Below are 13,950 nucleotides of genomic sequence, written 5' to 3' on the forward strand. Positions count from 1 at the left end.
GCCTTGATTGCACATTTCCTCACTCATTGTATATAATTTATCATATTATGAATGTATTTTAATAATGCCTTATTTAAAAAAAAAGTAGATGCTAAGATTACTTGTGTTGGTGTCAATATCGTTTATATCCTGCTCTGCCGTGCCCTGCCTTCTCCTAAGGGACAGAATGTCAACCAGTTTCTGCAGTGACAAAACAACATGGTTTCATTTGGTTGCCACTGGTGGCATTTTTGGTTCATTTTTCATGGCTCTGTCAACCCAGGTTCATAAAGAACTACTTCTTCTCATTTTCCGTATTTGGATATTGGTTTTCAGTAGCAATTTTTCATACTTGACTTGACCGATGCGATCTTTGCTGCTGTATGCTGACATTTGCTATGATAAGACTACCTAGGACTTGAAATACTATTTCAGATTTGACTTCAGATAGTTCTATGAGAACAGAAGGTTATCCCACTACCAGAAGCAATTAGATACATTGATATCACCAACCTGCTGTCAGCTGTAGGGTGCTTTCAGAACTGAAGAGGAAATATGTATTGGGTTAATATTCCTACCTTCCAGCTCCCAGCAGCCAAGTTCTGCAGTGCCCCTGCTGCCCCCTCCAGCGTGTCTGGATTTGAGCACTCAGAAAGAAGTGTGAGGTAGGGTTTGACTATTGAAGGGTGCCACAGCATCTGGATTCCTTTGGGTGGTTCTGCACAGTCTGGGAGAGGTCCTACGCCATCCCACTGTTGGAAAGCACAAATCAGATTGTCAGCAAGGAACAGTGGAATACATTTGAGAATTGCCTCAGTTGAAACTATAACATCTGTGAAGGCATCTGCCCATAAACAGATGTTCTCAATTTTTGCACATCATGTGATTCTTCATGGAGGGACCAAATTTCCTACTCAGCATTCCATATACACAAGCTATAAGATTGGCTGAAATCCCTATGTTTTAGCTAGCTGACATCACAAAAACACTTTTCACAGTATGTATTTTTTGTGTGTGGGAACAGAAGCCCAATGAACGTTATCTTAATAGGCAAATCTAGAACTTGCATGGGGAGAAGAGATGTTCTTTTTACATCCTTCTCAGTTCTCCACATTCTCCGTCTTCCCATGAGAGGAAAAACAACACACAATGCTACTATGGAGAACAAAATCATTCAAGGCCATGAGCCCTCCATCCCATGAAAGGCAGAAGTGTGACAAATCTTCTTCAATGGCACAACTTCTGGCTTCTCACAATGGCAGTGCAGGAATTATTCAGCCAGCCAGTTGTGTGGTCTGAGACTCCAGTGCAATCGGTAGAACCAGCCCTCACAAAACACGCTGTTCCTCTCATCACATGCAGAGTTTTGCCATGAAAAACAATCCAAGTCTGATATCCAAAATGTGCGATATTTAAACCTGAACAACTGGTAGGTTACTGCACAAAACCCACTCCTACCAGAAATAAATACTTTACTCCAGGAGGACAGGGATTCTCCTCTCCAGTGGAGCACACAACACTTGCACCTACGTATGAAACATCGCAAAGGAAAATACACAGACTTTCTTTTTGCCTTTTAAACAAAAGTAAGATGTGAAATGCACTTTCAATAAAATTTTAAATGGAAATCTACTTATATATTTATTGTATATTTTGTTTTGTTTTGTGCAGATAAAGAGATTTTAATAATTCATTACACTAGTGCAACTGTTAGGAATAAGCCGTAACTTTTAAATGAAATATCTTTTCTAAGACTTCTGGTACGTCCACATTGTGTAATAGAATAAAAAGTATACCTTTTAGTACCTTGGGTGAGAGGTTACTGTGCCTATATAAACAAAAAATCTGTACTATAACATTAAACATTTACTAAACTGATAGCATAAGTCAAATTAACTCCTGGTTTAAATCTGCAACATTTAATTTAACTAGTTATGAGTGTACAATAATACTTGCACTGGGAAAGACCCAGAACCTCTTGTTTTCACAAAGTATCAACCATAATTTTATTTACACTAACTTTAAAAATAAAATACGTATATTTTAAGGGATAATCAATCAGGTTTTCCCTAATAACAACTAACCCAATTTCAACAAGGTTTTGTGTGATCAATACCTTTAGGAATGAAACCTGCTATTCTTTTCTAAATTAAATCAGAAAAAACACCAAAGTGGAAAGCTAGAGGAACCATTTCATACATATCAGCAGTTACCAGAAAGCAGCTCAGATGTGAAACTCACTACACTGGACAAATGTTATCATAGATTAAAAGAACTGGCATACCAATGCCCAGTGGTGGTGGAGAAAGTAGAGGACAAATGCCTCCTGGAGAAACAATGCCTTCAAATGACACCACTATGGGGCTGTGTCTTTGAAATTTTTAATGCATTTTTGCCTTTAAACCAATAGATTGTTTTCAGTGCATGGGACTCCGTTCTTCTTTTTCCTCCTTATAAATCACCAGCCTTGCTAGAAATGAGTTCTTTTCAGCTCATAAAAAATACATTAAAGCCTGCTTCTTATTTTAACTCTCAGAATTCAATCATTCACACTGTCAAACTTTTTTTGAAAACAAATGAGAGACATATCTTACAGGTCAAATCTGACTTCACATCAGGTTGAGGTTTTGCACCTTAGTAAATCCACTAATGAATGACTTGTGATGTCCAAGGGCACCAGTTCAAGTCTTCACTTGTGTCATTCCAACTTGCACCAATTATGCATTATGCAGGTAAAGACTGTTTGCACAGGGTATATTATATCAAGGACAAAGCATATGAAATGCATCAAATGTATCTACCTATATAAGGGGGTATATGCCTATGTATGATTTTTTTTTTATGCTCAGCTATTTACACTCGTATGATCCCAAGGAGTACTGAAAATCAGCTGATGTAAGTAGAGCTCTATATACATGTTCATGCTGTGCTGTTACATATAAAGCACTAAAAATGATTTAGCAGATAAATTAATATTTAATGTTGTTTTGCCATTCTGCCCAGTAATGAGAAAACATTAAAAAAAAAAAACCACAAAAAAAGAGAGAGACAAATTACTGCATTTCCCTGCCCTTCTTGCAACTCACTTTCAGCATGATTGCATTAATTTATCACCAACTGTGAGGGAAAACCTTTTTCCCAAGATGCTGTGATGCCTCAGAGTCCATGTAATAATGATGAAAATCTTTGGTACCACACATGCATGTGCAGTGAAAGCATAGGAAATTCAGTGACTGTAGAAAATGTCCTGCAGTGTTCCTCACATGTGGTGTGTATGCCCAGAGCAGCTGAGGCTGCACAGGGAGGGTGTCACTGTTCACCACGCTGCGCTGGTTTTGGCTGGAGTAATTACCTTCATAGTAGTTGGTATGGGGCCATGTTTTCAATTTGTGCTCGAAACAGCCTTGATAACCCAGGGATGTTTTAGTCACAGCTGAGTAACACCGACACAGCCTTTTCTGCTCCTCATCCCACCCCACCAGCGAGGAGAATGGGGATGCACAGAGCTGGGAGGGAATACAGTCAGGACAGCTGACTCCAGCTGACCAAGGGGACATTCCATAGCCCATGGTGTCACGCTATAAAGCTATCGGGAAGGAGAAGGAAGGGAGGACATTCGGAGGGATGGGTTTATTTACCCAAATCACTGTTATGCATTATGGAGCCCTGCTTTCCTGGGGATGGCTGAAGATGGGAAGTGTTTATGCCTGCCCATGGGAAGTGGTGAATGAATTTCTTCCTTTGCTTTGCTTGTATGTGGGGCTTTTGCTTTCCCCATTAAACTGCTTCTACCTCAACCCACACGTCTTCTCACTTTCACTCTTCTTCTCCCCCACCCCACTGGGTGAGGGCTGTGTGGGTTTGGTTGCTGACTGGGGTTAAACCACGACACCTGCTGTGTCTGTGGCAGCCTCTTCACTGTAGGGCTCAGTGGCTTCTGGTGTCTTTTGTGTAGCTGAGACCAGTGCCCGAAGCTGTGCAGCCCAACCGCTGCAGGGCACACAGAAGTGACCCGGGTAGGCAAAGAAGCTATTGCAAAGGGGATTTGCCTGATCTTCATTCATTTATTTTGTATTTCATAAACATCAATTGCCTGAGCAAAAAAAATTCCCCAAGTGGTATTAGAGTCAGTATCTAAAATAGTAGTAAGGCATGGCAGAAGGGCAGAAGTTGCTTTGCAGTTTGCATTGCTAAATATTGATGAGCAGAGGTAGCATCTTAACCCAGTAAACACCTCTACCCAGTAAATTACTGGAAGAGTTACTGTACTGTTGTAGCCCATCAGAAATGATCAGGAAGGTCTATTTGAAAGAGACTTAGGCTGCAGTAGGAGCCTCCAAAAAAGAGGACAACATGCAATTACTCTTCCTAGCTTATACTAAGGAAAAAAAAAGTCATAAACAAATATTCCTTCCAGGCTTCCCTCCTTCAGCTGAAATTACCCACATATATTGTGGTTGAAGCTGACAAACTGCTTGTTACGTGGGTGAGATACAAATCTCTCATTTCCTGAGACTGGTGCAAAAAAAGGATGAAAGCCTAGAAAAATAAAAAGCCAAATACCAAGATCTTGTAAGAAAAACAGACTTCTGATAGTAAGAGTACTCCAATAAAATTTCCTAATTTTCATAATTGTAAGGAACTTTGAGAGGAGAAGAAGATCACTCATCGAGATGCTTTCCTGTGCTGCACAATAGATTATCTACCACCACCTTTATCATTTTAATGAAAGCAAATCCATATTTATAGTGCAATTGTACTAAATACCTGGGAAGGCTTCAACTCAGCAAAATAAGTATACTCTGTAGATTTTAGGGTTTGTACTAACAACCTCAAATTGGTGGGGTTTGCTTTTAAATAGGTATCACATGACCACAGGTTTTCCTGTGATAACAACAAAACCTGTTTGATTTCAATCAATTACATATGAATACGTCCTCTCCAAAAATACCACTACTACAAAAATCCAGGAAGAAATTAAAACAAACCCCAGAAATGTCTAAAACCATCTAGACCCTTCTGAAATGATCCCAGATATTTGGGATAACATGATAACACTGTAGCTATGTTTTTTGAAGCAGAAGTGACAAAATTCAAATGAGTAATTACATAGTGCTTACTAAAACCATTTCTGAAATGACAAAGATTTTTAAATTAACAGGCCCCCTAAGAAGACACTGATATCTCATCCTGCATGTCTTAGTGGCTGTGACAGTCTCTGCCAGCTCTCCCTAGGCAGGTCATCCAATAACCTCTTTTGGACAGCTTTGTCCAAGAGGTGAATTGGCCAATGCTGAAAAAAGAGCAGAAATCAGAAATTCAGCAACAAAAAATACAACCAAGTCACAGAGCTTGATTTCAGAATCCATGCAGCTGACATTAAGCAGGCAGGAATAACACTGTTTACATCAAGTCAAACTTCAGTTTAGATATCCAGGCCTAAATAAAGGTAGTGAATATAAGTGCAGGTGTTAACTGATACAGAGACTACAGGAGCATGGTGGGAGAAAGCAGAGCTCATTACATAAATAAAGGTACCCTTCCCAGTTTGATGCAACAACATTTACAATTATAGTGTTTAAAATGCTTTCAAAACATTTCAGTGCACTGACTCATTATAATTAATTCAGATATTAATAAATCTAAATTGTACTTTACATTGTACATTACACTCTTAAAATAATTGTCAATGCCTTTATTAAACCTTTTAATATTATGCTTAATATTAGCTAAGAAAAAATATTAATTCAGTTTGTACATTTTCTCTTTGCTTAAAAACAGACCCTCCCCAAATGAAAGGGGATGGAGTTAAAGCTGCATGCCCTTCTCCTCTCCACAGAAAACTGAATCTAATTGGCTTTGCAGCATGTTCCACCAAGTGACAAATACAAATTATATTTAATAACCCTGCAGTTTTGACTTTGAAAACAAACTGGCCAAACATGACACTGAGAAGCTCACAGAGTATCTAGGCAAGCAAGAAAGCAGAAATGGTTTTCAAAATGCTCTGTAAGGAATCGCTCAAGACAGTTGATTCTTGCTACTCAACATCTGACATCACCACCTTGTGCAAGATGATGAAGCAGTAAGTGGAAATAATACTCCTTCTGAGCAAGAATGTATTGGCAACAGAGCCTTTAATCCCTAATCACAGTTCACATTATTGGTTAAACCCAGGACCTGTCACCATTTCTCTGTTTCTGGGCTTATTAGCTTGGTATGGCTTGGCAGAGTATGAAGCATACTTGCTAAAACTGTGGTCTCACCACATGAAAAGACATATCTGGCAGGTTTATTTTTTATGCTTTTTGAAATATTATTGCCTTCTACTTCACACAGATAGAAGAATTTATAGGCCATTTAGCAAGCATGCTAAAGAGGTGTGCTAGTCAATTCTTAATGATATATAACTTGAAATGTTGCTGTTATAGCTTAAGGCTCCTGACAGAAGGTGAAAAAGAAGGTCAGGCTCATTTGAGAAGCGTCACTTCCAATCAAAAAACAGACTTTGGGCTAGATTCTGGTTTGACAAGAATGATCACAGATGGGGAACTTGAGATGAGCATGAAGCCAAGAAGTCATCTTGTTTCTCTTAGAGAAGAAAGGAAATGAAATTGCTCCACATGTATACATAATGGGCTGTGTAACAAGAAATAAATAAGGATTAATGATAACTCCCTCACGGTTTTTTTTACTGAAGTTGGACCATACACCTGATTTGCCCTAACTGCTTTTTGTCACAATCCTCGTTTCTCATACAGCTCAAAGAATAAACCTGTTGGTAGCAGTGAGCATGCCAGCTGCATGAAAAGCATTTTCAGCAGTGCAAGAATCAGTTTCCATTTAAGAGTGACACAATACAAGGCAGAGAGGTTGATGTCTACAAGGTCTTAGTCAGAGATGAAGGGGTCTGAGGCTGGAGGGCTTATTGGGGTGAGGGCTCAGTACCAGCTGATCACAGGTAAGCAGCAGAGAAAAACTAATAAAACAGCAGAGAATTACAGTCCTAGAGGTTTGAGAGAGAAGCCAAGTGAGTTTCACTTGCTTTCTGTGTTTTGCTTTCTCTGTTGTGATAAAACCAAGATTCCAAGATGTACAGATTCCAAGATGTACAGAAGTTGCCATTGTAGATAATTGATAGACAACTGACGTCATCAATAAAAATAAATTCTAGTTTGTTCTTGAAAGACCTTTAAAAGAAGCCAAATTTTATACTACCACACAATTATGTTCTTTCCTTCAAGTAATTTACATGTGAAACACCTGAAACATGACAGAAAAACTGGGATACTTGCTCCATAAATCATAAAACAAAGAAATTAACGTGTACTTTCATCATAGAGAAAACCCACGAGAAAGTGACTTTAATATCAAGCTTCTCCTGTTTTATGGCTTAAGAAACAAACTCCCCTGCTCTGTGAGGGATTTTTTTTAAGTACAGAAAACTGCATTTTCATTCACATTCTTTGTCTAAAATGATACAGCTGTTTTTCTTTTGCAACTACAATAGTTTTGCTATTATTTTTTTACTAACACTTTTATCCAAAAATTAAAGACTACCTCATAAATGCACAAATTGAGTTCAAGAAAATTCACATAAAAATGAAGAAACTAAGTTACAGCGATAGTGTAATAGGAAAATTTCAAAACAGCATTCACTAAAATCTGAACAATTTTCCTCCACACACTTTTGTATATCTTATATTCTGAGAAGGACTGAAACAGTAATTTTGTTTTTCAAAAACCCCATGGGCTGCCAAAAAAAGGAAAAAACCTATACCCTGAATACATCTTCTGGGGATGTAAAATGTAGCAACCATAGACTGGATACGACTCCCCTGTACTGAGGTGTCACAACTGACAGAGATGAGCCTGTGCCCTGGGCTTTGCCTGAAAAGATAAAACACTGAAGTATTAAAGGAACCACAAAGACAAAGAAGCAAAAAGAACAGGTCTTTTTACACAATTGACAATTGTGTCCACACTGGACAAGCACCTCTGAACATACTTCTGTACTTATTTTTGCAAAATAAATGGACAAAAAAGTTACATTTACCCTTATCACAGTTTGAGTTATTTTATGCTATTAATATAAATGTGGTTACATGAAAAATATTGTTTTTCTTTTCCATTTTTGAGGGTAAGTTGGGAGAGCTGTTTCTGACACAGTGATCTTGCTGCTATTATTTTTAGTGGCACTCTAGTTAACTTGATAATATATGAACTTGATAATATACTTCAAATCATTTGGAATGTTCAACAACAGTCAAGGATTATGGGGTGAAAATAACCTGCAGAAGGCTTACAAGGCCCCCTTAAAATTCCTGACCTGAATAATATCCACATGTGAGACCTTTAGAATGGCAAGATGAAGTAGGATATCTGGATTTAAAGGAAATTAGTTGAACGAAGAAAACCTATTAGAAAAATGTTTCTAATACTTGTAATACAAAGCAGTGCTATGCACAACAGAATCAGTTCTGGAAAGTGTAAATTTATGTCCTTGCCGCAGAAAAGCCTAGTGATCATAAACCCGAAAATATGCGTGTACTTTTATTATTCTTTGGATTTTAAAAATTATATAAAACTCTTCCATGAGGCCAACACTAAGAGCTCTAAAGAGACCTTTACCACGCAATGTGCTGATAATGAGCACTCATAGGAACAGACAAAAAATATCTAAGAGCAGGCAAAAGCATGCACATTGTAAAGGCAATCGGCCAAAAGAGCTCAGCTCTTTGGCCTGGAGGAGCAAAAAAATATTTTTAAGGGAACCATTACAGTACAGAGAGACCCTGTGGGAATACTGAAAGAGTCAACAGTACAGAGTTAAAAGTATGACTGTGAGATCCAAAAGTCACAGAAGAAATAGAAGAGGAAGACTTAAAAAAGCCTTTAGATAGTGAGTGTGTGTGCATGTGTTAGTAAACAGAGCATCAAAGAGCAAGCCAAGCTGCAGTGTGACGCATTCAGACCCAGACACGCTATTTTTTGCTCCTGCACTTTGAATAACTGCAAGCACAGTGTGTGAGAACTGTTAATTCAGTAACAGGGATGATGACTGCTTCATGGGGTAAAATTAGTTTGCTTTGACACTTCTAATCTCACTGTAGCCTAACACAGGAATCCCAACAAAAGGCCATAATAAATTCAAGTTATCTGATGACATGGTGTTTAACCACAAGAGTAGGTGAAAATAAAGTCTTACTAGTAATGAGTGCTGAATTTTTCAGTATCCAAGTTTTAGCTTAGTAATGTTGCTAGAACCTTTCCACATCAACACCATTTGGCTTTAGGAACTCAGGAATATTTTCAGTACTGGTTGACATGATTTATTACCCTGTGCACTTAATTGCTTACTCAAATAAATATTTTCCTTGAGGAATCTGAAATAGAAATAAACTACAATGCAAAAAGGTAAGTGAGTAAGTGTAGGAAGAGGTGGAAAACTTACTGTCAGCACAGGCTGTCTGAAAAAGCCCATAAATCAGTAGCCATTCTTACTGCTATTTGCTGTGTGTACAGATACAACAGTTTCTTTCTCTGCAATATAATTGTCAGTATTCCCAAAATTATAAGTTCTTGATGGGATAAAAAAGGAGAAAAATACACTTTAAAAATCAACCCACCCAAAATTATAACCTGTCAAATAACTTGAGGAAGCAATCAAGACTTTGCTTTTCAATATTTCTTTGGAAACAACATCAAATATATCAAAATATGAATGGTTTTTTAACATTTACTCATATTACTCGATTCAGTCCTGTACAGTTTCCTCTCAATGTGTAGAGGCATGGTACAAGACTAACTTTGAAGGAGGTGAGTGTATATATACAAGCCTGATGTTTGCTTGCATTAAAGCCTTTCTACACACACGTGGCTCTGTGGAAGTACAGTGTAAAGTGTATGCAGATTACACTTTTCATTAGAAATGGCTTCCTTTCAAAGAGCATTTTACAGTATTTATGGAATTCACAGAGTACCCATGACTACAGTTTCCAGGTGCACCACATAATGTACAATTTCTCAAGCAAACATATTTTATTACTCCAGAGCCATATTCTACTTTAAGCTCTCAGCTAATTAACAAGGACAACAGTTTTGTATATTATGCATCATGCATTTAATTTCTAATACAGTGCATTAATTATTTATATTTTAAATGATGGGCACTTCAACTACTCACAACACAGCTGCAAATAACTTTCATTACCTGATCTTGTGATTTCTTTTTCTTCTTCTTCTTCCCCCAGCACCCTGAACTCTCTGCATCTTTTCCATTGGCATCACCACAGAGTAATCCATCAAGTTCATCTGTTCCCATCTGCTGTCCCTGAGATGTTTCTGCAGCTAGCCTGTATGAGAGGTTCCTCAAAATGCACACACAGTTTTCAACGGTCTGAAAGGTATGACAAAAAGAAAAATACAGAAAACAAAACCAGAAAAACATTAAAATCCTCCCCTTGCTCACTCTTGAATATGAAGCAGAAGGAATGTCATCTATCTTTGCATGTGCATTTTCCCACCACAATTCTTATGTGCACATTTCTGAGTGCTCCCCAGTTAATCACAGGTTAAGAGATTCAGAAATTTTTATGGTAACTAATCAGTAGTCTGGACAATACTTTTCTGGGAGTTTTTTTTTATTGTTGTTCTGAATTTCACACTGGAGCCCCATGTGAAACAGATGTCAAGGTAAAAGTGATCAAGAGAACCTGAAGACTCTGAATGTCAGAAAACTCCCACCTCAGTGAACAGAAAACGCTACAAATAGAAAGTGGCAATAGATCCTGGGTTTTGTCCTTTTAAAACCAGAAATAACCTTTTTTTCTGGCAAAATTCTATGTAAATTGCCATAAAATTGGGATTTGAGTTCCATTTCACAAGTACTTGTAGCATGAACAGATGATGTTTCTCCAGTCCCAGAAGTAGGACTAGAAATCTGTCTTGCTGCTTTTACTGCTTCTAGCCAGGCTGCAAACAGATACCTTGTATGTAGCCTTTCCCTTTTATCCATTTATCCCTCTAATAGGTTGTGCCTTCTGTAGAAGATGCAAGCAGGAATCCATAAATGGATGAGACCCAGTGGAGGAAAACTCACTTGTAATTCAACCTAATTTCTCCAAGTCTAAAAGAAGTTCAGTTTAGACATGAAACCTCCTCATTTAATTGGTTCAGTTTGGTTTGATTACCCCTAATAACAAGGATATGAGCTTAGTTTTCTGCACACAAGGAAAGCGTGGTTAAAAAAGCCATTTTCTATGTATTTATATTTATTTCAACTGTTCCTAATGCTGGAGGGAGATAAAAAGCAACAGTCACTACATCCCAGCTCTTCTGCTCCATTAACCCAGAATGGAATGGCTTTCAGCTCTACCATATTCTGCCATATTCACCAGTGAGGCAAACAGATGGGGCTTTGTTTCCTTTCATGTATGGCATGAGCTTCTGCCAGGCATGCAATCAGCACACCTTTTTTGTGATGACAAGAAGCTCCAGAGGTGACATCTAATTCAGATTCATCTATACAAGCATACTTATATATCTGTTTTTTAACTTAGATGAAATGTCTCAATTTCGCAATACACTTGTACTGATTTGAAATTTCTGCCAAATATATAAACACATGTAGAAATATGTATGCATCTGTGTGTCTGTGTCTAGAAAGTGTTCTAAGTGCACCTTTCATATCTGAAAGCTTTACAAACATTACAGTGACTATAATAATTTTTCAAAGTTTGCTACCTCTTCGTTTTTTTTAACAAGAATTTTATTCACATTTGATATGGTATGCTGAAGTTGAAGCTTTGCATTTGTTGATTAGAATACTAAATTTTAATTTTTCTTTTAATAAATCATAGGTTTTGCATTTAAAATTCTCATTTTGTGGAAAACATAAGCTAAACCATCACGAGGACAATGTTACCTTAAACTAAAAACTGATAAGCAAACTTCCAAGGCTCAAATGCAATCAACACCTTCTCTATTACGGTGAACTCCTACAAGCCAAGAAAGCTGGTTCTAACCACACAGCTGGACAGACTTCACTCCTCCTTGACTTTCAAGGATCCTTGAATTCCTTATTCTGTTTTCAGTTTCATCATAAGGGAGCTAAGTTAAATGACGTTAAGTAATGACGTTAAAAACATCCCTGTGTTTGGGGGCTGTTCTGCAGGAAGTGTCTGGGCAGGGTAGTGGGGGCTGGCAACAGCCAAGTTTGCCCCAAATCCTGCTGCCAGCTGTTGTGCCTGCCTTGTGGGTTGGTGTCCTTTGAGCATCCCTCTATTAAACTTCTATTAATGGAAAATTGATTACAGGGTAATGGGTTGTGAGATTTTTTTGGGTGTTTTCTTAAAAGAAAAACAAACATGCTGCTAGCCCAGTACCTCATGCTATGAACCTCTCTTAATTCCTCTCCCTGACCCCTGAATTCACAGGCAAATTTCCTCCATTTGATTCAGACAGTAGCCAGAGACTCCTGGAGATTATTCCTCTCAAATCTATAAACACATGGGAGTCCACAGACAACTCTGTGAAATATTATTTGGAAATACAAGCCCAGTGGGCTTTAAAACCTTGCTGCATAAAAGGCTGCTCTCCTGCAATTCCGAAGGGTTTGCAAATGGACCAAGGTGCCCTAGAGCAGCAACTGTAATTAATTTAGCACCATATACTGAAAGCAAAAGAAACTGGCCTTTTTCTTCTTCTCTGGAATACTTTAATGCATTACAAATCTTCAATTTGTAAATGCTTGGAGTCTTTTTAATTAGGGAGTGCCTTTCACCTCTGGAGAAGCTTGTTCATATCCTAGCATTTTAAGAGAAGTAAAGTTGACATAATGAGGCATCTTAACACAGTTGTTATTGAAAGCATTCACTGATCCTCTTCAAAGAAGAAATAATGTTGGTTTTACTGCAAAACTGCCTATTAATTGCCCAATTTTTTTTTGCTTGTTTTCCTTCTAAGCCTACCTCACTCTCATTAGCTCTCATACCGGGTACTAAAAATCAATTTTAAGGTAAAACTGGCAGAACAATGTAAGGAACTTTACATGGAATATGATATATTTGCTCTCCTTAAACGAGTATCATATTTTCTACTTCAATAATTCAATAGAGAGGAAGACATGCTTACCTGTGCATACTACACAGGTACAAATACAATGCTTAGCACATGAAAATAAACAGCTCAGCAGAAAAAAAAAAAAAAAAAGGAAAAGATGGGCTAAATTATGCTTTGCTAAGACATTCCTCACAATGCATTTAAAAAGGAGTACCATGAAAAAATTGTCTCTTTATAGTCCCCATGTACCCTGAATACCTGTATTTGCTGCTGAAAAGACAAAGACGACAAACCTTACTATCAATTTCACTGCTCCCCAGAGCAGACTGGATCACATACAGCAATGCATCTGTCAGGCCATCACACTCCCTCATTCTTCTGCGGGCCTCCTCTCCAGCAGAGCTGACATTCCTGCAAGGCAACAGCAAGGGTCACTATCTCCACAGCTCCCTGCCCACTGCCCCGCCTGAAACCTTCTCACAGTTCACATACAGATAAAACACACATTTTCTTTCTTCCTCTCATCAGTTCAGAGCTGTGAATAATGGAGACAGCTGTGAATGAGCTCAGGAAATGTAACGCAGAGGGGAACAAATGGAAGACATTGGGTCCTCCACAGGATGGGGCTGAGTGGCCAAGCAGCATGCGCCCACCTGCATGGGGAGACTCATGGCCCACTAAATTTGGAGAAGGGCTGATAATTCCTTCCTTCCTTCCTTCCTTCCTTCCTTTCTTTTTAAAATATGCATATGTACATATAAATCGATTTAAAAAGTCTAGAGGTTTTGCCAAATACATCTCCTAGGAATTGAAGAGCCCAGTAGTTAGGGTTCTTAACCTGAGAGAAAAATATTATCAGGGCATAATATAAAAGACCTGCTGTTGCTCTCTTCTCATTTTACATGAGTG

General features: G+C 38.1%; 1 protein-coding gene across 1 annotated transcript in view; it reads right to left on the minus strand.

Moving 5' to 3' along the window:
* The window catches only part of CTNND2 (catenin delta 2), a 518,515-nt gene that overhangs the window by 80,809 nt on the left and 423,756 nt on the right, over positions 1 to 13,950 (minus strand). The window contains exons 13-15 of the mRNA XM_041411749.1: positions 13,335 to 13,452; positions 10,193 to 10,378; positions 558 to 731 (exon numbers count right to left, since the gene is read on the minus strand). Coding sequence (XP_041267683.1) covers positions 558 to 731; positions 10,193 to 10,378; positions 13,335 to 13,452 — 478 coding nt within the window. The remainder of the gene's footprint in view (positions 1 to 557; positions 732 to 10,192; positions 10,379 to 13,334; positions 13,453 to 13,950) is intronic.

The sequence above is a fragment of the Onychostruthus taczanowskii genome, unplaced genomic scaffold, assembly GCF_017590055.1.
Source record: "Onychostruthus taczanowskii isolate IOZ18803 unplaced genomic scaffold, ASM1759005v1 scaffold37, whole genome shotgun sequence".
NCBI lineage: Eukaryota > Metazoa > Chordata > Aves > Passeriformes > Passeridae > Onychostruthus > Onychostruthus taczanowskii.